Source organism: Pelophylax lessonae (genome assembly GCF_965119305.1).
Source record: "Pelophylax lessonae genome assembly, chromosome: 11".
Taxonomy (NCBI): Eukaryota; Metazoa; Chordata; class Amphibia; order Anura; family Ranidae; genus Pelophylax; species Pelophylax lessonae.
Genome location: NC_138778.1, coordinates 33,425,970 through 33,450,714, shown reverse-complemented (window position 1 = coordinate 33,450,714; position 24,745 = coordinate 33,425,970). Strand labels below are relative to the sequence as shown.

At 43.7% G+C, this 24,745-nt stretch overlaps 1 protein-coding gene across 2 annotated transcripts in view; it reads right to left on the bottom strand.

Annotated features, from left to right (window-relative positions):
- Nucleotides 1-24,745, bottom strand: part of LOC309567592 (protein MTSS 1-like) — a 233,830-nt gene that overhangs the window by 123,633 nt on the left and 85,452 nt on the right. For both annotated transcript variants that reach the window (XM_082272986.1, XM_082272987.1), the window contains exon 3: nt 3,050-3,123. In XM_082272986.1, the coding sequence (XP_082129112.1) occupies nt 3,050-3,123 (74 nt within the window). The remainder of the gene's footprint in view (nt 1-3,049; nt 3,124-24,745) is intronic.

Here is a 24,745-nt window from a genome sequence, read left to right as displayed (position 1 = left end):
GCACGGAGCTCTGAAGGAACGGCACCAGCGGCCGTTGCTTCAAAGAGCATGCGCCAGGGACGTCACTGGCTGCATGTAAGGTAAATATCTCCTAAACCGTACATGTTTAGGAGATATTTACAGTACCTATAGGTAAGTCTTATCATAGGCTTACCTATAGGTACAACTTGCAGAGGAGGGTTTACTTCCTCTTTAAGTAACACTTTAAAGATGAACATTGATATACTTCTGTACTGTTGCTACCTTAAAAATATTTTTGGGATCCGGGGGTCAGATTCATTTTCAGATCTCTTCTATTCAATTATATGTGAAGGATGGATGACATGGGGTAAGAATGAAAAAACAGAAAATTGTCAACTGTTGTATATGTTATCCTGCACCCTCCTGCTTACATGCGGACATTTCTCCATCTGAAGAAAGCCAAAAAGGTGCCTTTAACCCTCAACAGCCAAACATGGTGGAGGACCCTCTGATGGGACTTAAAACCGCCATGTGGAAGTCATTAGGTCTGATGGTTGCTCTTCATGGCGGTATAATTGCCAAGGATTAGCAGACTATTTTATAGGACAAGGTCACACTATGATGAAAATACGTCCTAATGATATTCCCAGGTTCCAGGGTGATAAAGCCTACATACAGAACTAATTCCAGAGACTTCCTCAAGACTAAAAGCCCCATACACACGCACAGATTGTTGGCCGACCGATCAGCTGTCTTTTGTCCAGTGTTGTTGTGTTGGTTGAAATGTGCTCTAGACTTGCACTGGACTTTTGTTGGCCAACAAAAACCAACTTCAGAAGTGATGTCATGTGATGGTTGACTTTCCGTGTGTTTTTTCTTCTCTGAGCATGCCCAGTCTTGCTCATCTGATCTTTGTCTGCCGAAATCTGTACTGACTGAGGAACAATCGGCCGTTCTGTTGTTGGCCAACAAAAATTTTATAGCATGCACACCAGATTTTTTTCGGCCAAAAAGTCGCAGTTGGTTGTTCGGAAGCATCATACTAACAAGCCTACAATCGGCCGATCGGACGTTGGCCGAAAATTTACGGCCAACAATCTGTGCGTGTGTACGGGGCTTAAGCTGAAGTCAAACAACTTCCACTTCCACTGCCTCCAACTAAATATCTCTAACAGTCTATGAGAGGAAAAAAATGTGAAGGGCATTTTGACCATGTACACCGATGTTGCAAGGCTGAAAAAAAACAGGGACCAAATAAATGCTCTCGCATAAACTGCCAGCGTTTTTCCCCCATCCAGTGGCATGTACAGCCAGCCAAAGAAATGAGAGCACCTCTACTTGGATATACGCTGATCCTTTAACCACTTCGGGACCGAAAGGTTTCACCCCCTTAATGACCAGGCCATTTTTTTGCAATACGGCACTGCTTTACTAAACTGCGCGGTCATGCGACACTGTATCTCAATAAAATTTATTGTATGTCCTATTTCCCCTTACAAATAGAGCTTTCTTTTGGGGGTATTTGATCACCACTGCGATTTTTATTTTTTGTGCTATAAAAAAAAAAAAAAAAAAAAAAATGAGCGACAATTCTGAAAAAAATATATAAATAATAATATTTTTACTGCTACAAAACATTCACAATAAAAAATATTTTTTTTCCCCCTAATTTTAGGCCAATTTGTATTCTGCTACAAATTCGTGGTTAAAAAAAATCCCAATAAGGGCTCTTTCACACGGCCGTTCAGTTTTTTGGCTCCGCTCCAGTCTTTTTTTTTCACGGAGCGGCTGAAACTTGTGTCATCCGCTCCGTATGTCCGCATATCATCCCATTCGTTTGCAGATGATATGCGGACATAATGTAAGTCTATGGGCATTGCGGATGTCAGCGGTTGACACCGCTGACATCCGATTTTCCTTCCTTTCCGTTTTTTCAAACGGAGGAAAAATATCGTTCTGTTCCGTAAAAACGGAACAGAACTGAAAGGAAGAAAATCGGATGTCAGCGGATGGTATTCCGCTGACATCCGCAATGCCATTGACTTACATTATGTCCGCAAATCATCCGCAAAAAAATAGGATGATTTGCGGACATACAAAGCGCCCGTGTAAAAGGGCCCTAAGTGTATATTGATTGGTTTGCGCAAAAGTTATCGCATCTACACACTAGGGGAAAGTTTTAAGTAATTCGATTTTTTTTTTTTTTTTTTTTTTTTACTAGTATAGGCAGCAATCAGCAATATTTAGCAGGACTGCAACACTGCAGCGGATAGATCGGACACATGACACTTTTGGGGGGACCAGTGACATTGCTACAGTAACCAGTGCTAAAAATATGCACTGTTACTGTACTAATGACACTGGCAGGGAAGGGGTTAACACCAGGGGCGATCAAAGGGTTACATGTGTGCCTAGGGGATGCTTTCTAACTGTGTGGGGTGGGCTCACTGGATGAACACACAGACCTGTGTTCCTAAATAGGAGGAACACAGGATCCCATTGTTCATCAATGACAATACAGTGGTCTGCATTATTTACATTGGCAGACCGCCGTTCTGTCTCCATGGGGAGCGATCGTGGGTGCCCACCAGACATCGCGGCCGCCGGATCCACTGATTGGCTCCCCCTCTAGCCACACGAAGCAAGGTACATGTACGTTGTTTTGCATAACAGAGCCGACCTGCCGCAGTATAACTACTGCAGGTGGTTGGCAAGTGGTTAATGCACTGGTGTAAATGAGCGCATGAATGCCAATAGCGGTGTACAAGTATATCAGTGTACAAACCACGTACAGCCATTCCCTTCTATGGCCAGCAGTGTGTTCTACCTGCAGCTTAGAGAATTTTATACTAGAGCATTTTTTTCAGCCGATCACCGTCTTTGTGCAAGAGGCCCTGAAGCCATTCAATCAGCAGGAACATTCAGAAGGAGGGGGTCAGACATGGCCGCCTCCAAGCTTCTTTACTACAAGTGCCTTTGAATAAAAAAATCAATATGTGCGCATTCCTGTAATGCTTGCAGATAATCTATATTCTTATGGGAAGATGTCAGAGCAATATAAAAATAGGGTAGAAACCAAAATAATTACCTCTGGTGTTAATAGCCATATCTGCTATTTTCTGAAAGGCATCCAGAAATGATCCAGTTACGATTGTCATTGTTCTGAGATAGACAAAAAAGAAAAAGAAGTTAATTAGTGTACGTTACAAAGCACAAACTCAATAGAAAATCGACGGGCTCTGGAAGCCAAATCAGGCCAAGTAGAAACATGCTGGCTAGGAAACGGATATTGCTTCATTTTCCAGGGAGACACAACATAAAAACACAGCTGGCATAGGGCCACCTGGTTAAACAGACAGGATTGCTAAATGTGATGCAGCAATACAATTTACATCCAGACTTTAGTCGCTAAAGGCAAACAAACAGTTTTAAAAAAATACAATGGTTTTGGGTCAGTTTTATTTTACTAATGTATGATTTCTGGCAAAGAAAAAAAGCATCAAAGAATTTTAATTACATACATATATGCATGTGTGTGTGGTGTGTGTGGTGTGCGTGCGTGGTGTGTGCGTGTGCATGTGGTGTGTGTGTCTGTGTGGTGTGTGTGTCTGTGTGTCTGTGTAGTGTGTGTCTGTGTGTGTGTGTGTCTGTGTGTCTGTGTGTCTGTGTGTCTGTGTAGTGTGTGTAGTGTGTGTGTGGTGTGTGGTGTGTGGTGTGTGGTGTGGTGTGTGTGTGTGGTGTGTGTGTGTGGTGTGTGTGTGTGTGTGGTGTGTGTGTAGTGTGTGTGTGGTGTGTGTGTGTGGTGTGTGTGTGTGGTGTGTGTGTGGTGTGTGTGTGGTGTGTGTGTGGTGTGTGTGTGTGGTGTGTGTGTGGTGTGTGTGTGTGTGCCTGTGTCTGTTGTGTGGTGTGTGTGTGTGTGTCTGTGTGCCTGTGTCTGTTGTGTGGTGTGTGTGTGTGTGTGTGTGTGTGTGTCTGTGTCTGTTGTGTGGTGTGTGTGTGTGTCTGTGTGCCTGTGTCTGTTGTGTGGTGTGTGTGTCTGTGTGCCTGTGTGTGGTGTGTGTGTCTCTGTGCGTGTCTGTGTGCGGTGTGCGTGTCTGTGCGTGGTGTGCGCGCGTGTGCGTGGTGTGTGTGTGCGTGGCGTGGTGTGTGTGTGCGTGCGTGGGTGTGTGGTGCGTGTGCCTGTGCGCATGCGCCTGCGTGCTTGTGTCTGCGCGCGTGTGTCTGCGCGCGTGTGCCTGCGCGCGTGTGCCTGCGCGCGTGTCTGTGCGTCTAGCAGGTCACAGATTCCCATTTACCTCAATGGTTTGCTTTGCAGGCACATCTTTCTGCTGTTATTTTGCATTCATACACACGTATTTGAGCAGTACAGCATTTGGATGCAAAAGGCAGCATTTGTCAAAAACATCTCTCTACCTTATAAATACACAAACACACAACCTTTGCTGTAGAAGCAAACATTAAATACATGACAAATGATTCTCAAAGTACTAGGGGTTAGCTAAGGAAACAGCACAGGACGGATACCATGGCTCCATGATTGCCAGCTCCAGCATCTATGCAAACCCTAAGCTCTAGGCTTGCTGTGGTACTTATGCAAACCCCAAGTTCTAGGCTTGCAGTAGTTCCTATGCAAACCCCTAAGCTTTTGGCTTTCTGTGGAACATATGCCAAACCTAAAGCTTTAGCCTTGCTGCAGTACCTGTGCCAACCCTATGCTGTAGGCTTGCTGCAGTACTTATGTAAACCCTATGTTCTAGGCTTGCTGCAGCCCCTATGCAAACTCTAAGCTTGTTGTGGACCTTAAGAAACCCTAAGCTCTATGCTTGCTGGGGTACGTATATAAAACCTATAGTTTTAGACTTACTGCGGCACCTATGCCAAACCTATGCTGTAGGCTTGCTGTGGTACTTATACAAACCCCAAGTTCTAGGCTTGCTGCGGTACCCAAACCCCAAGCTCTTGAGACTTGCTCCAGTACTGATGCCAACCCTAAGTTCTTGGCTTACTTCGGTAGAGATACCAACCCTAAGCTCTTGGCTTGCTCCTGTAGAGATGCCAACCCTAAGCTCTTGGCTTGCTCCAGTACCAATGCCAACCCTAAGCTCCTGGCTTGCTCCTGTAGAGATGCCAACCCTAAGCTCTTGGCTTGCTCCGGTACCGATGCCAACTCTAAGCTCTTGGCTTGCTCCGGTACCGAGGCCAACCTAAGCTCTTGGCTTGCTCCAGTACCGATGCTAGCCCTAAACACTTGGTTTTCTCCAGTACCAAAGAAAACCCTCAGCTCTTGGCTTGCTCTGGTACCAAAGCAAACCCTAAATTCTTGGCTTGCTCCAGTACCAATGAAAACCCTCAGGCTCTTGGCTTGCTCTGGTACCAAAGCAAACCCTAAGCTCTTGGCTTCCTTTAGTCCCAATGCCAACCCTAAGCTCCTGGCTTGCTCTAGAACTGATGCAAACCGCAAGCTCTTAGCTGGCTTGGGTACCTATGCAAAATCATAAGCTCCTGTTGTTCCATAAAAGATCAGCAAAGGCTCCAGAGGTTATCGCTTACTGTAAGCTCCAATACCTTTTAAAAGCACTTCTACTATTGCAACTATTTTTCCATTGCATCAGCTCTGTGGCCACTGAAGGACAAAACTAAAATAGGTGAATATTTTTCTTGAACTTTGATATATAAAAAGATATCTGTCCAAGCTTACCTTTCTGTGAAAGAATATGAATTGAGGTCTTCTTGTAAAGTTTATATATCATGCTGTAAAGTTATAGCCCTGCTTAGCTTTGTATCATCAGCAAACACAGATTGAGCCATTTATCCTATCTGCTATTCAGGGGTCTTCAAACTATGGCCCTCCAGTTGTTCAGGAACTACAATTCCCATCATGCCTAGTCTTGTCTGCGAATGTCAGAGTTTTACAATGCCTCATGGGATGTGTAGTTCCGAAACTGCTGGAGAGCTGTAGTTTGGAGATCCCCGTGCTATATCATTTATGAATAAATTAAACATTTTGGATTGCATTTTCATCTGGCCCTCTCTAGCTTGCCCCTCTTTCTGGTATGAATAGGCCTCCTTAGCTGGCAGTGTTCTATGGAGCCCCACTGTAGCCACCCTCTCTCCTGTGAGCTCCTGGCAACAGGACTACATGCTGATGCGGGGATGCTGCCTGCACCGACACGCATAGGCAGCCTGAGAGGACACCACGCAGAGGATATGCTTTTGCTTCTCTTCTATGGGAAGTCATCTGTCAACCACTTCAATTGGAGGAGAAACGGAGGCATATTTTTTTTGGTGTCTTCTCATCCTCATATTTTTCCAATTTTAGAAATGTCCGGGTGGATATGCAATTTGTGCAATTACTTGTGGGATAAAAGTGCACTCAGATAAAAAATCCAGTGCCGAAACTGAAACCGAAAATGCAGGATGCACTTGTTCGTTGTAAAGTTACAAGGTTTTTTTTACCTTCATGCATTCAAGGCACAAAGGTTAAAAAAAAAAAAAAAAAAAAAAAAAAGCACCCCCCACCCAATACTTACCTGAGCCCCCGCTCCTCCTGACAATGTTCACGAGAGCCTTGCCTCTCTCCAGGGACTCCTGCGTGTCTATTGGCAGCCAGCACAGCCAGTGAGCCAATCAGGTGACGGAGGGGGTGGGGCTGAACCACCGCTCCGTGTGTGAATGGATACACAGAGCAACGGCTCGGCTTGGGTGCCCCCACAGCAAGCTGCTTGCTGCGGGGGCACCCGACAGGAGGAATGAGCCAGGAGTGTCGGCATGGGACCCGAAAAGAGGATCCGGGCAACTCTGTGCAAAACCACTGCATAAAGCAGGCAAGTAGAAGATGTTTATTATTTTTAATGAAAAAAGAAAGCTTTACATTTACTTTAAGGCAGTTCTGAAGGCAAAAGGGGGTCCAACACAGTACTAGCAAGGTGTACCTAATAAAGTGGCTGGTGAGAGTATATATGCACATAAAATTGTTAAAATAGAAGAAAGCTTTTTGCTTATAGCATTCAGATCTTCAGGACAGGCTCTTGGAAAAATAAAATGTATCTGGTCTTTCTCTGTTCTGGAAATCCTAAGAGTCAGTGACAGGTTAGATGATTTCGTTCTTAGATTAGTCAAAATACCAGCAAAGCTCAATGACAACACTGTGTTGCTATGGAACCTCCATATACCTAGAGATAAACTGTTGCTGATGATAAATCTTGAGTCAGCAAACCACTGAACCATTTCTTTAGAAGACAACTACACTTTCCCCTAAAGGGAGAAAAAAAAAAAATGTGAACAGACTTTTACAGTAGAGCTAAAAGAATAGTCCCATTCAAGTCTATGGAGAGTTGGGTCTTGTTCACACAAGCCTACACCCATGCATGACCGTGTTTGCCTGTCTGGGGATGCACAGGTGTTCCATGCATCCCTGTGCAGGCAGACCCATCCAGGTCAGTTGGGATGCAGTAGCTGCATGGACACAGCCGCTGCTCCCAATTTGACAGCTGCATAGTTGCATAGCACCGAACAAGCATGGTCTGTGCACCCATGCGACTGTCTAGGCATGATGGCTCTCACTCGACTCTATGGCCTTGGAGGACCGGAGCAATGCCATATGTCGCTTCCTAGCAATGGATTTAAAGAGCCCATTTTTTTTCATCATGGAAAAAAAAAATCACTTTTTCTTTTTTTAGTACAGATGTGAGGTCTGAGGTCTTTTTGACCCCAGATCTCACATTAAAGAGGTCCTGTCAAGCTCATTTCTATAACAAGGGATGTTTAGATTCCTTGAAATAGGAATAAAAGTGATAAAAAAAAAAAAAAAAAACAGTGTAAAAATAAAAGATAAAATAGTATAAAAAATAAAAGCGCCCCGTCCCCGTTGGCTCGCGCGCAGAAGCGAACGCATACGCAAGTCGCGCCCACATATGTAAACGGTATTCAAACCGCACATGTGAGGTATTGCCGCGATCGTTCGAGCGAGAGCAATAGTTTGAGCCCTAGACCTCCTCTGTAACTCTAAACTGGTAGCGTGTAGAAATTTTTAAAATGTCACCTATGGGAATTTTTAAGTACCAATGTTTGTAGCCATTCCACGAGTGTACGCAACTTTGAAGCATGACATGTTGGGTATCTATTTACTCGGCATAAAATTATCTTTCACATTATAGAAAAAAAATTGGGCTAACTTTACGGTTTTCTTATTTTTTAATTAAAAAACTGATTTTTTTTTCCAAAAAGAAATTGCGTTTGTAAGACCGCTGTGCAAATACGGTGTGATAAAATTATATATATATATATATATATATATATATATATATATATATATATATATATATATATATATATATATTTTTTTTTTAGCAGAGACCCTAGAGAAAAAAATGTAGATTGTTGCAATATATATATATATATATATATATATATATATAAAGAAAGTTTGGGGGTTTTAACCACTTAAGCCCCGGAGGATTTGGCTGCTAAACGACCAGAGGGCATTTTGCGATTCGGCACTGCGTGACTTTAACGGACAATTGCGCGGTCGTGCGACGCTGTACCGAAACGAATTTGGCGTCCTTTTTTTCCCACAAACAGAGCTTTCTTTTGGTGGTATTTGATCACCTGTGCGATTTTTTGATCACGCGCTATAAACAAAAAAAGAGCGTAAATTTTGCAAAAATAGCAATATTTTTCCCTTTTTTTTATATGAAATTCCCCCAAAAAAAAATGTAAAAATCAAAATTTTTTAATATTTTCGGCCAATTTGTTTTATGCTACCTATGTCATTTTTGTTGTTTTTTTTTTAACTCGTAATGGCGGCGATCTGCGATTTTTTTTGCGGTACTGCGACATTGCGGCGGACAGATCGGACCCTTGACTGACATTTTTGACACTTTTGGGGTTACCAGTGACATTTCTACAGTAATCAGTGCTATACATATGCACTGTTACTGTAAAAATGCACTGGTAGTGAAGGGGTTAACTTTATTTGAGAGGGAGGGGCTGTGTGTGTCCCTAGGGGCGTGATTCTAACTGTGATTGGCTGTGGCTTCAACTGTATGCAGAGTGATCAATGGATCTACATAGTAGATCCATGTGATCAGCTCTCATACAGAGAGGAGAATGACAGGCAGCTTGTTTACACAAGCTGCCTGACTATCTCCCTCTCCCCCGCCGATCGCAGAGTGGCCGGCGGCGATCGGGTCCGCCGGTCACGCGCGCGGGGGGGTCCGTGACCACGCGGGAGCGGGAGCGCGCCTCCGGCGGCGCGCGCTCGCTCCCTAAACCCTCACAGGCGAGCGACGTAGACCTACGTCACTTTGCCTGTGAGGGGCTGACCGCCCACGTAGATAGTCGTGCGGCGGTCGGCAAGTGGTTAAGTAATTTTCTAGCAAAAAAAAAAAAAGAACCTGACTTTAACTCGTAAGCAACAAATGTCAGAAAAAGGCCCGGTCCAGAAATGGTTAAAGAAAACAAAATAAAATATTTTTTGGTAAAACAACACACGCCAAAAAACGTATGTCAGCTCAAGTGCTTTACAACACTTACGTCACAAGACAAATTTATCTTTACATACAGATTACCATCTGTTTTATTTTCGGGTTCTTTGCATTAAATGTTTACTTTAACAGTGCAAAGTCTGCAATGATAGGAAACCGGCTTCCTTGACAGTGTCTGGTGTTCATCCAGCCTCCCTGCCGTCAAACAGGACAGCTGCTTTCACTGCACCTTACCTGCATCTGGCTTGTTCTGCAGACACACCAATCAGTTTAAATGATAAGATCAATGATGCCCAATCGCCCTGCGCTCATGGCAACGCGATTTCATCAATTCAGAGTAATCGGAATATTGACAGCCTGCTGAGGAGTTCAGTGATGTGTTATAGTTGAGTAATTCGGGCAGTCATCCAGGGAGCAGACGTTTCCCTTTAAAGTAAAGCCTCGTACACACGCATCGATAGTTGGCCGTGAATTTTCGGCCAACGTCCAATCGGCAGATTTTCGGCTTGTTAGTATGATGCTTTCGACAACCGACTCCAACTTTTCGGCCGAACAAAATCTGGTGTGCAGGCTATAAAATTTTTGTTGGCCGTCAATAGAACGGCCGATTTTCCGTCAGTCAGTACAGATTACACACGGAAAGTTAACCAGCACATGACATCACTTCTGAAGTTGGTTTTTGTTGGCCAAGAAAATTCGTGTGCAGTCTAGAGCACATTCCAACCAACACAACAACACTGGACAAAAGACGGCCGATCGGTCGGCGGATAATCGTTGCGTGTGTACGAGGCATAAGTCCCTCATGAGACCGGTGCAGAGGGTCTCAGGGTGTAAAAAAAGCAGAGGTAGACTCCGCTCCCTAGGCTCCATCTTTCACTAAATGTTCGCTTTTAGGTGGATAGGCCCTTTAATCCCTATCCCACAACTACACAGCAGAGAAATAACAGGCCGAATATGAATTACTGTAAATATCTATTGGACTTTGTTATTCGATACAGTTGTGCATAACGGAATCTGGATCCAGAAGACTGCACATGGTATTACTACGAGGGAAGCAGAAGATGAAGTCAATTGGCAACTGTCAACCCTGATTATTTCTAAAGTGAGGTGATAGGCTCATCTAAAGTAGGAATGAACCGATATTGGCCGCCCAAAATTATCAGCTGAAAACATGGTTATCAGTGTTTTGGCGATAGAATAAAAGGTGCCGATAATGCCAGTCGAAAAACGTGTGCGATTTTGCAGCAATTGCATTGCATTTACGGTGCGTTTTTCATAAGTCATGTGACTCAAAAACCACATTAAAAATGCAACACAGGTGTTTTTTCAATGAAGAGGTGCGCTTTGTTTTTTTTTTTTGTAATTGAACAAATATGCACCAAAACTGTGGCAAGCAGGATTTCTAACAAAGCAACAGAAGCACAACGTACCAGTGTGAAGATCACTGAAAAATGAAAAGAAAAAAAAAAACCTCGCAAGACAAAGGCATAATGAGCTAGTATGCATCGCATACTAGCTCATTATGAAAAACTTACCTTTGAACAAAGTCCCCGCAGTGTCGCCCGCTCAGCGGTGAAACGGACGACCTATTCGGCAGTCCTGCTTCGCGTCCTCCGGCCATCTGATTGGCCGGAGGCACGATGACATCACTCCAGCTCAAGCGCACGGGAGCCGCCGTTCACGGCACAGGGCTCTGAAGGAATAGCACGGGTGGCCGTTCCTTCAGAGCGCATGCTCCAATGACGTCACTGGCTGCATTAAGAGTAAATATCTCCGAAACGGTGCAAGTTTAGGAGATATTTACAGGACCTATAGGTAAGCCTTATTAAAGGCTTACCTATAGGTATAAGTTATAAGAGTGGGTTTACAACCTCTTTAAATTACTGGGATAATGATTTGGTCAGCCATGTCCAATGGCACGTGCTAACACATCAAAGTACAATCCTACAAATTGAAAATTAAAGAAATACTCTGAGTTTTGAAGTATATGGCATGCATTAATGAAGTGAAGTACATACAGTATGTGCAAATGGATGATATCCTGCTAGGTCTCTGATCGTTTTTCCATCCCTAAATTAATCCCAGTCAAGATGCTGAAGGCTGCAGGCTGTCCTGGGATTCCTGTTTTTGGCGGACGGTGAATGACTTTCCGCCCGATCCACTTAATACATGCTGTCTGTATCCAATACGCACTGCCTATTTTTTTTTTTTTTGTATCAGGACTCGGCTTTATAAATATTGGGCCATGATAAACAATGCTGCTGGTACCAAATATTTAACATCAAAATACTAAACTTGTAAAATTCAATAAAACACTTTATGAAACCAAAATACTTAATTGTGATGACCAGTAGCCCCGTACAAAGCGCTAATTTCATGTATGAAGGCCATTAGAGAGCAATCCCCACCAACAAGCAACATCAATATGTGAACTGCTAAAGATAATGATTGCAGGAAAGGCTGGTAACATGACAGGGTGCCTGTGAGTATTTTAGCCCTGTCTGCACTGCATTGTTATTTATGCTAGTTAGCGGCTTCTGCCCAGCTGGAAGGGAAGGAGTTAACACTCTCGTCTGCTTTTGGCGTGCCTCTGCTGGGCCCTGCCCCTTTCCTGTGCATAGAAATTAGGAAGGAGTTTTGTCCAGACGGAGCCAGCCACGTGGGAGCAAAGAGAGGCTGCCTGCTGCAATGTTGATGCCACATTTCAGGCATTAAGGAGTGTGTTCACTGGAGAGTCTGGAGAAAGGAGAAAAGTGAAAGAGAGCAAAAGGCCCCATCTGCACCTGACGAGTTGGCCCCACCCACATGCTCCTTCTTCCAGCGCTTTTTCTTTAACCATCCATTAAACAATGATAGAAGCGGAGGCTCCTCTGATACCTTTAATGCCTTCTCACTGCCGTGACTTCAAAGCCGACATCCCAGCACGACTTTGGCACAACTTACATACTGTTCCATTGCACTTAATGGGGCGCAACTTGTGCTCTCATGTCGCAGCGCATGTTGCACCAGTGTGAACTGGGCCCTACCTGTATGATTATACTGCCTTGTTAATCATCCATTGAAATTAATGTTGCTTTCCGACCCCAGAGCACTAAGCACATTTGTAAAGCATATTGCTGTAGTTTAAAAATGGGTTTTTTAGATTGTTTTTTTAAAAGCAGCTGTATGGATGTCGTTAGGCCACATCACTACTGTATAAACGTGCGCCTTAGTAGGCTCTGATGCCCTCCCTTATTACCCCCAATTAGTACACACTTAGCTGATGCTGCTCCAACCAAAGGTCTTTGATGTATGGCCTTGAATCTGTAAAAAGACACCAACACGAGAATGCACTGAAGAAGGAGGCATGTCCCCGGAAACGCGTTAGCCTTTCAGCACTGTGGTGCATTGCATGGGATGACACCTCGCCACCACTGGACTGTCACTGGTGTGATAAGTTTCCTCTCCTGTATGTGTTTGCCATATTTGTCCATTTCATAATAATCTCTTGGTAATGCACTAGGGCATTAGCGCTCTCCTGTTTGTGTCTTTTTACAGTTTCATTATAGATTTCCCAGCCTAAGGAGGGCAGACTGAGCATTCCAGTTAATGGATTAAAAAAAAAAAAAAACTCACTGACTCTCATTGTTGAACATTTTGGACTGTATAGAAGTCCTCTGAGCGCTAGAGGTGTGCTTTTCTGTTTTGTGTGGCCTTGAACCCAATGAACCCATCCAAGAGGAACGGGGACTTCAGAGCTGATTAATACAAACATTCATAGTGTGCCCCTGGCCTAGCTTGGCAGCTCACATACAAACAGGGCTACCCTCCAATGTGGACACAACTTAGAACATGAATCAAAAGGAGTGCCAAACCAAAATCTTTAAAGAGTCCACAAAAAAAAAAAAAAAAAAACAATACAAAACGATACAAGAGTCAAAAGGAGTCAACCCCCCTTCATCAGGGCTGAAATAAAGCAATATTAAATATGAATATTTCATATTTATTATCCTTTTTTCCTTTTTTTTTTTTTTAGCTCCAATGAAGAGGAAGGTTGTTTGACCCCCTGAAAAGTGTTGGATGTGTTTGCTTTTGGTGGATTGATAAAGCAGTTTGGAATGAGGATTATGGTCTGGCGCTCAAACTTTTGATTCGTTCTCATGCTTGACTTTTACTGTGGAGTCCCGCTTCTCTGGCATGTTGGAATTTCCTCTCACTCCAATGGGAGCATGATCTTCCCACTGGAGCATTCTGCATGAAAGGAGCAGGATCCAGCACAGAAGAACCTCAAGAATAAGTTGCGAGGTGTGGAGCAGACTAAACTTGGAGATCTCAGGAGTGAGGACAGGTTTCCTAAGGGGCTGTGCTAACGGACTTGTGTCTATGCTAGTGATCTCCAAACTGTAGCATGGGGGCTGAATGTGGCCCTTTGTTTGCCTTTATACGGTCATGGGGGCACTATTGACACCAACAATGGGGCATTATTCAAGCTACTGACATCAACAATGGAGGACGATTTCTCCCACCGACACCAATAATTGGGCACCATTTCTCCCACTGACACCAAAGACAGGGCACAGTTCCTCCCCCTAATACCAAAAATTGGGAAACTGTTTACTCCCACTGATGCCAAGAGAATTTCTACCCCCTCTGACCACAGTCCGGCCCCGCTACAGACTGAAGGACAGTAAACTGGCCCTTTGTTTAGAAAATCTAACTGGTCCTTGGCATTAGTTTGAGGCCCTTTGGGAATCATTAAGAACTCCTTGACAGGGAAATTTCACCAGCTTGAAGCAGATTTTGCATTCACAAAAATATATGGCAATGCAAAACGTGTCTGACATGAACAAAGCACCTGTCGACACGGGCCGTACTTGTTGAGGGTCATTATAGAGGACATCAGAATACACCAAGACTCCAGAATTGTTGAGCAGCAGATGCCCAGGCACCCTGAACAATACAGGAATCTATGCACTCTATGTAAAAGTACTGAAAGTACGACTTTCTTCATTCTTCAATGTAACTTTTTTTTTTTTTTGCCCTTTGCGGTCTGGGTTCCCGTTTACGTGATTCTTCACACTTTGTAATTGTGCCTCACTTCCTATGCAGGTAATGCCAGAAGGAACAGAAAGTAAAGTAAAATGTCAAAAGGGACAAGAAGTCAATGTTTAAGGCCCATTAACACCTGTCCTTTCTGATGCGTTAATGTGTGTTGCGTTAAGGCAGCCAATTCAAATGAATGGAGTACGCAGCGCAGCAGATGGGCACAAAAAAAAATAATCAGACATGGGCGGTTCCTATTGAAGCAGCACACTATAAAGCGCTAAAGGTAGTGCTCTTTAGTGCGTCATGATGTGCTGCAGCGTATGTGCATCAGAGGTGCATTGGGTTGGTTAAACTGGTAGTAAACTCTTCTGTTTGACTTGTTCTTACAGGTAAGCCTACAATAAAGCGGAGCTCCACCCAAAAGGGGAAGCTCCACTTGTTTGTCTCCCCCCCCCCCCCCATCCGCTACCACATTTTCCACCTTTCGGGGGGGGAGAGAAAGGAGGGGATACCTGTTTTTGACAGGTACCTGTACCCATTCCTGGGAGACCTCGTCGTGGCGAGGTCCCCCGAAATTAGGTCCCGCTCTTCCTTCCCCGTCGCCGGGCCATTCACAAAGCGCAGCGTGCTTCGCACATGTGCAGTAGGAATGGCGGCAAAAGCACCCAAGAGCAGATTGAAAAATCAGCTGGGGTGCCGACATTGTGGGATCCCTGGACAGGTAAGTGTCCTAATAATGTCAGCAGCTACAGTATTTGTAGCTGCTGACTTTTAATGTTTTGGTGGAGGGTCTGGAGCTCCGCTTTAAGGCTTACTTTTAGCTACAATGAATATCTCCTAAACTTGCACTGTTTAGGAGATATTCATGCTGCATGCAGCCGGTGATGTCACCAGCAAATTCGCTCTGAAGGGACAGCATAACTGTGCCATCCCTTCATAGCTCCATGCCGGGGTCCGTGATTACAACACGCATGCATTGGAGTGACGTCAGTACAGCTCAGCCAATCAGACAGCCCAAGCACACGAAGCCGGAAGGACCACTGGGTGAAGATGGAAGTCCTGTCAGCGGAGACAAAGTGCTGCTGGAGGGCTTCATTATTATTTCATGCGATGCATACTAGCACATTATGCTAGTTTACTACCGATTTAATAGGAGGGGTGGAAGCCACAGTAACACATTGTAATTCTAAATGAGTTACTATCATTATATGATGAATGGGTTACCATGGTCTACCAATAGGGTGGATTGGATTTAAATCACTAGTAAAAAGGCTTGATTTAAATAAACTCAATTCGAGTGCCGGTTCACACATATGCGATGCGGGAACTCTGCGAATCCACTGCGGGTTCCTGCATCGCATTCAACTCGCAGGCAGTTCACACTGCTATATGCGAATCGCTGGAGGTGTCAATGCAAAGTTAACGACACCCCCAGATCAGTTCACATATCGCAATGCGAACTGTCAGTTCAGACATAAATCGAATCGGTGTAAACCACCATTCTATTCGTTTCTGCACGGAACCAAAAAAGGGTCCTGTGCGTGTTGTGACCGAATCCGACGTTGTGTATGGCTGAATTCACATAGCACAGACATTGCGTGTGGTTTTCAGAGCAGTGTGCTCCGAATCACATGCAATGTGTCATTGCACTGATGTGAATTGGGGCTAAATCACACTTTTTAAAGAGCAACTGTCATCTCTGTCCCGCAGCGGCTACTCCTCTGACCAGCTGTTGACTCACTGACAGTCCCATTCACTTTAATGGGACGGCTGGTGATGCGGCAGTGACACAACAAGGTGAGGGACGTGGCAGCAGCAGTTGAATGGATGCTCCCTAACAGGCGCTGCCATGATGGATCTGAAATGACAGGGGCTCTTTAAATGTAAGGACTCATTCCTGCTGGTAGTGTGACATTGTGTGAATGCATCAATGCAGTGCATGTTATCTCAGCTTGCAGAGCTTGGATTCATTGAATGAGTTTACCAAAAATGTAAATATTGCAGAATATACAGCTTTATGCTACATAACCAAGCTCCATTTCACGCTGAATAAATTTAAATATCAATGTATCTTAAATAGAAAACTATCTATATATTGATTTTTACTCCAAAAGCAGTTTATTAAAATTAATTTGATAAAAAAATAAATAAATACATAATAATCATCAGATTTAAATAAAAAAAAAAAAAAATGTATAAAATTTTTATCCAGCCTGTTTACCAATGCAAGAGCAGCATTGACATGTGTTACCATGTGTTGTGCCAATGTGTACATTCCCACAATGAACAACGAAAGTGTGAATGGGAACCTTTAACAAGACAAAGGCCAATCCCACTTCTACCTTAAAAAATGAGCATACATCTCCTAAGTACCTAAGGATGTGTTGGAGCTGGAGAGAGTCCAGAGAAGGGCAACTAAACTAATTAGGGGATTGGAGGACCTTAATTATGAAGAGCGTCTGCAATCGCTTGATTTATTCTCCCTGGAGAAGAGATGCCTGAGGGGGGACATGATAGCAATTTATAAATATGTCAATGGTGATCTCAGCATAGAAAAAAAGCTGTTCAGTCGGAGGGATTGCATGAGGACTCGAGGACATACAATGCGATTAGAGGAGAAGCGTTTTAACCTAAGGCAATGCAGGGGGTTCTTTACGGTTAGGGCTACAAGATTGTGGAACTCTCTACCACAAGAGGTGGTTTCTGCGGGAAGTATGGTTGTTTTCAAAAGACTCTTAGACGTACATCTCAAGGATCAGAACATTCAGGGGTATGAGAGATGATTACGGCCACACACACCTACACAGGTTGAACTGGATGGACTGTAGTCTTTATTCAACCTCACCTACTATGTAACTATGTACCTGTTCCCACTACAGCGCCATCCTCATGAGTGGAGGTGCACTTGCACTGCATTAGGGCAGCTTATTCTATATAAATGTGCTGCAAAATTAGCGCAGGTGCACTGGGTGACAATTAAAATAAATGGCACTGCAGCACACCAACGCATGCAACGTGAGTTACCGCAAGGGTCCTTTGAGTTGGAAAATATCTGTATTTTCATTCTACATTTTTTTCTTACATACCATTAGCAGGAAAAAAAAAAAATAACACCCGTAGCGCGACAGAAAAAAAAAAAATATATATATATATATATACTAGTCTAGAACCCATAACTATAACTATGCAGCAAATAGCACAGTGAAGAGTACAAGGATTTATTACAAATCTTAAATGAGTTATTTATACGTTGGTAAATCACAGCGTGATATTACTTCCTCTGGAAGGTTGCCATCTTTTTCAAGGCGAACAAGATGGAGCCAAACAGAAACCATAATGCCAGAGTGACAGGAATTCCCTGCCTTTCACTGGCTCACCACAAGCTCAATTATGAAGCTAAACCATACATCAGTGGGGAAAATGACTGTAAATAGCACGTTTCACATACATGGAATGCCTGTGTCAGGGCAAATGTAGAACAGGAGACGTCTTCCTACATAGATTTCCTCCTCTGAGTGCTCTGAGATCATCTTTAAATGCATAATTGTTTGTACAGTTCTGGACTGCAAGCGTCCAAGGCAATGGCTGCACAGGAGGTGGGCAAAGTGGCCATGTTGTGGTTCATATGAGCATAAGGAAAACTACGGGAGCCAACAATTACCTACTATCAGCAAAAGTACAGATGCAGTCATACAGGTGGCATAAGGTAGTTGTTACCCTAAAAAAAATTAAAATTAAAGAAAAAAAAATGGATTCTGTTCCCTTAACCACTTCTGGACCGGAAGGATTTTCCCCCTTAATGACCAGGCCATTTTATGCAATTCGGCACTGCGTTACTTTAATGGACAATTGCGCGATCATGTGACGCTGTACCCAAATAAAATTGATGTCACTTTTTTCCCACAAATATACCTTTCTTTTGGTGATTTTTATTTTTTGCACTATAAACAAAAAAAAAAAAAAAAAAAAGGGACCAAATTCTGGGGGAAAAAAAAAATCACTTTCTGCTATACAACATTCCCAAAAAAAGAAAAATTAAAAAAAAAAATAATCAAAATGTTTCATCCTTTTAGGCCAATGTGCATTCTGCTACATATTTTTGGTAAAAAAAAAAAAAAAAAAAATGCAATAAGCGTATTTTGATTGGTTTGCGCAAAAGTTATGTCTACAAACTAGAGGAAAGATTTCGGTCATTTTTATTTAATTATTTGTTTATTTTACCAGTAATGGCGGTGATCTGCGATTTTTAGCAGGACTGCGACATGGCGGCGGACAGATCGTACACCTAACTGACATTTTTGACACTTTTGGGGGGAGCAGTGACATTACTGGCAGGGAAGGGGTTAACCTAGGGGTGATCAAAATGTTAAGTGTGAGCCTAGGGAAGTGTTTTTTTTTTTAACTGTATGGGGGAAGGGACTTGTGAAATGACCATAGAGACCTGTGATTTTATATAGGAGGATCACAGGCGCTCTGTGATCATTTCAGAGAGAACAACGGTCTGCTGTGTTTACAACAGATGACCGTCCTTCTCCCTCAGCGGTGAGCTATTGCGGGTGCCGCTGGTCCCGTGGATCGGCATCCCTGCTGCCCAGTGGGGGCAGGAGCACGCCGCCGCGCACTCACCCCCAGGAGCGCTCCCACAGATTGCCGTACAGGTACAGCAATTCCCACAGCAGAGTCAGCTTGCCGCAGTATATATGCGGCGGGCGATCGGCGAGTGGTTAAAGCATGTTATACAGCACAGCGCTATATCCATCAATAAACGAAGTAGAAAAATAAATGATTCCCTATGGAGACGGTTCACATCTCCATAGCAAGTCGTCTGAAGCTCAAATTCTGGAGATTTGTTTGTAGCTTGAATCAGGCAGATTGGTGTGTTTTGATGAAAATATTCAATCTGGGTGTTTGAGTGTTTTAGCGCATTTTGTCGCGCGTTTTTCTGCTCAAAACCACTGAATAAAAAATTATTAAAAACAAGGAAACCAAAAAATAAAATACATAAATAATAAATTAATAAAAAATAAATAGAAAAAAAAAACCTAACCCTAATATTAACCCCAAACCCTAATCCTAACAGATGTCATATTTTTAAACCCCCCAACCCTAACCTTAATATTGACTCCATACCCTAATCCTAATATTGTCCCCCAATTTTAACCCCTAACCCAAATATTAACCCCTGACCCTAATCCTAACCCTAATATTGACCCCTAGTCCTAATATTAACCCCTAACCCTAAAGCCCCTAAACCTAAACCCTAAACAAAATAAATACACAAAATTAGGTAAATAAATAAAATAAATTAAACCCTAACCATAACCTCTATCCCCTTTAAAGAAAAAAAAAAAGTAAAAAATTAATAAATGCATAAGGCTACGTTCACATCTTGGCGTTGCTATTACAGGCGTTTTTATGGGCGTTTTTCGATTGAATAGAGACCAATGGAAAACGCCTGTAATCTGCCCAAAAAGAAGCTCATGTACTTTTTTGCGCGTTGGGCGTTTTGCTCACAGCGTCAAAACGCTCAGATGTGAACAGGGGCCATTGAAATGAATAGGATTGGTCTTGTTGGGCGTTTTGAGAGCTGATCCTAGAGCAGAAAAACTCCCCAAAAACGCCCCAAAACGCCTACATGTGAAAGGAGCCTTAAAGCGGATGAAAAAGCTGAAAACATAGCAATAAGTGATAAAACAGATGATATTTTTTGCTATTGGTGAATAAAAAGTTGCCAAAGCTCAAAAACACTTTAAAATCACTGTACAAAGACGCTTAATGCATAAACACCTGGAAAAATAAAGGCTAAAATGCTCGGGTGTGAATACAGCCTAAAAGATAATTTTTAGGGTGATGTGTTTTTTTCTCTCTGTATTAGGAGAAAAGATTTTCAGCACGTCGTATTTGCTGAACCCTGGCCTATGCAATCCTGGCGGCACAGCGGCCTGTGTGAGAAAGTGCAGACAGAAGATATGGTTCCAGGTTCTGGATAAGAACTCTCCAAATACTAAGAGGGACAAAGTGACATTGGAGGAGGAGATAAGCGTACAAAACAAAACGTACAAAATCCAAGAAGCTGAATGCCATAGACAAGAACTTTCAGTCTCTCCAAAGGCCTTGACTGGATTAATGTTTAATCGGTCAGAAGAGCCTTCACCTCTCGCTACATGAATTCTCCATAACACAGGAAATATCTGCACACCTCAAGCAGCGGTTTATAGCAGGGTGGAGTTCTCCTGATTGAATTCTATTACTTCCTAAACGGCCGGCGTAATGCCTGGAACTGATCTTTATGTATTCTGGATGGGTCGCCTTTCCAAATCCATTCCAATTTAGTGATAGTTTTCCTTTATTAAACTATTTCTGCTATTCTGTTCATTTTGTAGCTTTTTTTTTTTTATTTAAGCATTATTTTAATATAAAGCGATCAGCTTGGGCCCCTTTCTCAAGAGCCGAGTCCAGTCTGATCCGCAGGAGAGCCACGAACAGATCCTGCTAAAAATAATTTAAAAAGGTGCTATACTTAGGCCCCTTTCACACTAGTGCGACTTGTCCAGCGATTTTGGACCGCAAAATCGCATGACAAGTCGTTTTCCATTATTTTCAATGAGCCCCATTCAAATCAGTGCGTTTTGAAGTCGCACCGACTTAAAAGTAGTTCCTGCACTACTTTGCCACGATTTGATTGCGTTTTGAGCCATAGCTTTCAAAATCGCGTCAAAATCACGGCAAAGTCACGTCAAAATCGTGCCGCAAAAACGCGGTAAAATCGCGTCGCATAAATGTGAAAGGGGCCTTACCTGCTCTGCGCAACAATATTGCACAGAGCAGCCCTTACCTCCTCTTCTGGAGTCCCGCACTGGCGGCCCCATAGTAAGCCATACGCTATGGGAGAACCTGTGCAGGCGCGCTCCTGAACCAGGCTGTGTGCATCCAGAGCCACACATAGCACGGCGTGGCCACGCCCCTGCTCCCTCCTCATAGGATTTGACTGACAGCAGCAGGACCTATGGCTCTTACTGCTGCCTATGTCTCCTGTGAGAACAGTAAGAGAGCAACAGTGCTGCAGCTAGGGACGCGAGAGGACTCAGGTAAGTGTTTAAGGAATGGGGGGGGGGGGGGCACAGAGAATGCATTAAAAGTAGAAAATCTGAATTTAGAACAACTTTAAAAAATGGATCATTCCCAGCCCATTCTAGATGCTCAATGTTAGTCTACGGCCAGCCGGATGTAAACGGTCTTGAATCCACTTACCTCCCATTGGTCAAGTTTAAGTCCAGAATAAAAAAAACAAAGATGGATGCAAACCTTTTCCTGCATCCATTTTTAGATGAGTTTACATCCGGCCGCCCACAGACTAAGACCCCTTTCACTCTGGTGTGCTTTGCCCTGCTTTTCCAGGGCAACAAAAGCATATGAAAACTAGTGATCGACCAATATAGTTTTTTTTATTGCCGATACCAATATTTTGGTCATCGCATTTTCGGACATTTAAAAAAAGTTTGTTGTTTTTTTTTTTGTTTTTTTTTTTACAGGTACTCTTGTGGAAGAATCTGGGGGTAAAAGACCCCAGACCCCTCCTCTGCACTTAAAAGCATTCAAAAACGCCAAGTTTGGCTGTTTTGAATGCTGTCACTTTTTTTAATTTGGCCCCGAGTTCCCGGAAGTGATGTCATGACATCACTTCCGGGTTTTTACATGGAGACCCGATCAGAGCCGAATGCAGCTTTGATAGGGTCTTCGGTGGCCGTGCAGGTAGGATGCCCTGGTCTCCTGGTGGGACGGGAGACCCGGGCGAGCCGTGGAAGGCAGCAGGAGGAGGGGGGCGTCCCCTCCCACTCCTTGTAATGACAGCCGAGCGGCATCAGTTGTCATTACATGACAGCCGACCCTCGGCTATGGATGCCGGTACCGGGGTGATGCCTCTAGCAGCAGGCATCACTCCAGTACAAGCACTTTCCCGAAATATCGGCATCATCGGTAACCTCAGGGGCCGATTCCAATATATCGGGGAAAGTGCATACCTATCGTTGTTGCAGATAATCGGTCGATCCCTAATGAAAACTATTCCCCATTAAATCCTATGTAATTGTTCACACTGCAGGTACACTGTGCTATGCAAAGTCCTGCATGCTGCATCTTTGGTGCAGTTTCTCAAAAGCTCACCTTGCATTTTAAGTCAATGGGAACGAATCAAAAGTGCATTCGTGTGAAAGGGCCCTTACGCTGTACAAAAGCGCATCAAAAGCACGTCAGTGTGAAAGGGCACAGACATCAAGGTTCTGGTCAGGTCCACCTGAAAGTATGACAGGCGACCTCATCTGGCCACCTGTGAGAAAGAGGCATTAAAGCGGAACTAAACCCTCCTATTGTTTTCAGCCAAGGAAGCTGCCATCTTGGCCTCTATTTAATCTTCAACATCCATGATGCTGCACATGTGATCAGGTAGGACACCAGCCATTGGATGGTTTGACAGTTTTGTAGAGAGCACAACCAATGTGACAGTTACATTCCCGGTACCAGTTTTTGGAAACTTAAATTGATGGGTTTACTTCTGCTTGAAAGTGAATTCAGATGCAGTCGCTGTTTGGAAGCGCCACTGTGTTTAGGCAGCCGCAGGATTTTAACTTGTTCAGCCTACAGGTTGAAGAAGAGAAAATCCAGATGTGTATGGCTATAAATTGGCAGAGTTGGAGTTGTAGCTTACCCCAGGATTTGTTCTTTGATTGGCCCAGAGCTGTCACATGCTGCTCCATACCCAAAAATACTGGATATATTCATTGGTTCCCAGGAGGTGAGCGAAAGAAAAGGTCAGTATATGCTGAGGGGGGTGAGGGATTACAGAAATTCAGTAGCTTCGTCCTGAATAGCCGAAACTTTATTTGTTTTAATTAGTTTTGAATAAAGTATGAAATGGTCAAAATTCCTGTTGGGTTTGTTTGCTGTCTGTACCCATTTAACTTCTTCCTGTCCAGGGCACACATTAATACATCCTGGGAGGAGGAAGAGGCAATACCAGGATCATGGCTGCATTTGCATCAGCTGGCGATCAGCTTTCAGGTAAAAGTGAGCCAAGCGGCTCCACAGGAGCTGGATCACCTTTACAGGGATCAGTAGGGGCTTATCTCACACTAGCAATCCTAGCGTCGGGATTTTCAATGTGGGACATGTAGGACACAGCTGAGAATAGAAATACTCATGGGAATGTATGTCACTGCCTCACTGGCTGACAAGTGTGATGTCACTTTCTTGCAAGTAACAACAATGTGATGTAAATACCTGGAAGCTGGAGCCACATGGATGACAGGGGATCTCCTGGGTGTGGAAGAGGCCAACCGTACCGACGGGCAGGATGTGAAGGAGTGGCCACGATCAAGAGGTCCCGGGAAGGGACAGTGTTGTAGCCCGGTGGGTCTGGCGATCCAGATGGAATTCCTGTGTCTAAGATGGAAGCAGGCTGGGGATACCAGGGCATATAGATTGTGGCCGAGACACCAGGAAGTGACGGCTGCTTGCAGGGAGAGAGCCGTGCCAGCCGCCCAAGTATGACGTCAGTCCGAGGTTGGCCTCTTCCATATCCAGGAGATCCCCTTTCAGCCATGCGGCTCCAACTTCCAGGTACTTCCATCACATTCTTGTGGTCCACAATGTCCACTAGTTGGCTGCTCCATGCCTGCTGTATGCCTTCATTTTCAATTTTGATCTCCCATGAAATAAACAATTTTGCTTTTATTTACCTAAGGCTGGATTTGAATCAATTTGCACTTTTTTCCCCATATTTGGTTTACTTGAAAAAGTGTATGCATCTTCTGGTTGCAACATATGTATGTTACATTCCTATGGCTGAAACTACAAGCAGACCAATAAGTCATATCACTCCTACACAATGACATGGTTTTGGAGTAGTTGAAGCCCAACACCTGCTCTGGAACAGAGCTCTGCTGTTCGCACTGTGTGTCCAAATCCAAAACAGCCATTGGCCAAGAATGTTAAAGTGGTACTCCAGCCAATAGATATTAAAGTTTTATCTGCCAAATATTTGTAATCCCATTAAGCTAGTGTTTTAACGTGCCGTGCCCCCTGGCTGCACTGCAATAGCAGCAGGGGATACTGCTAATTTCCACCAATAGGATTGCACCAATACCGGTGACTACAAGTACTGATGCTTTTAGTCAAGTACTCGCCGATACCTTTCAAGCCCATACAAAATGAATAAGCTCAAATCACACTGCAAAGAATCGCATGCAATTTGAACAGGAATATGGTGCAATTCCTGT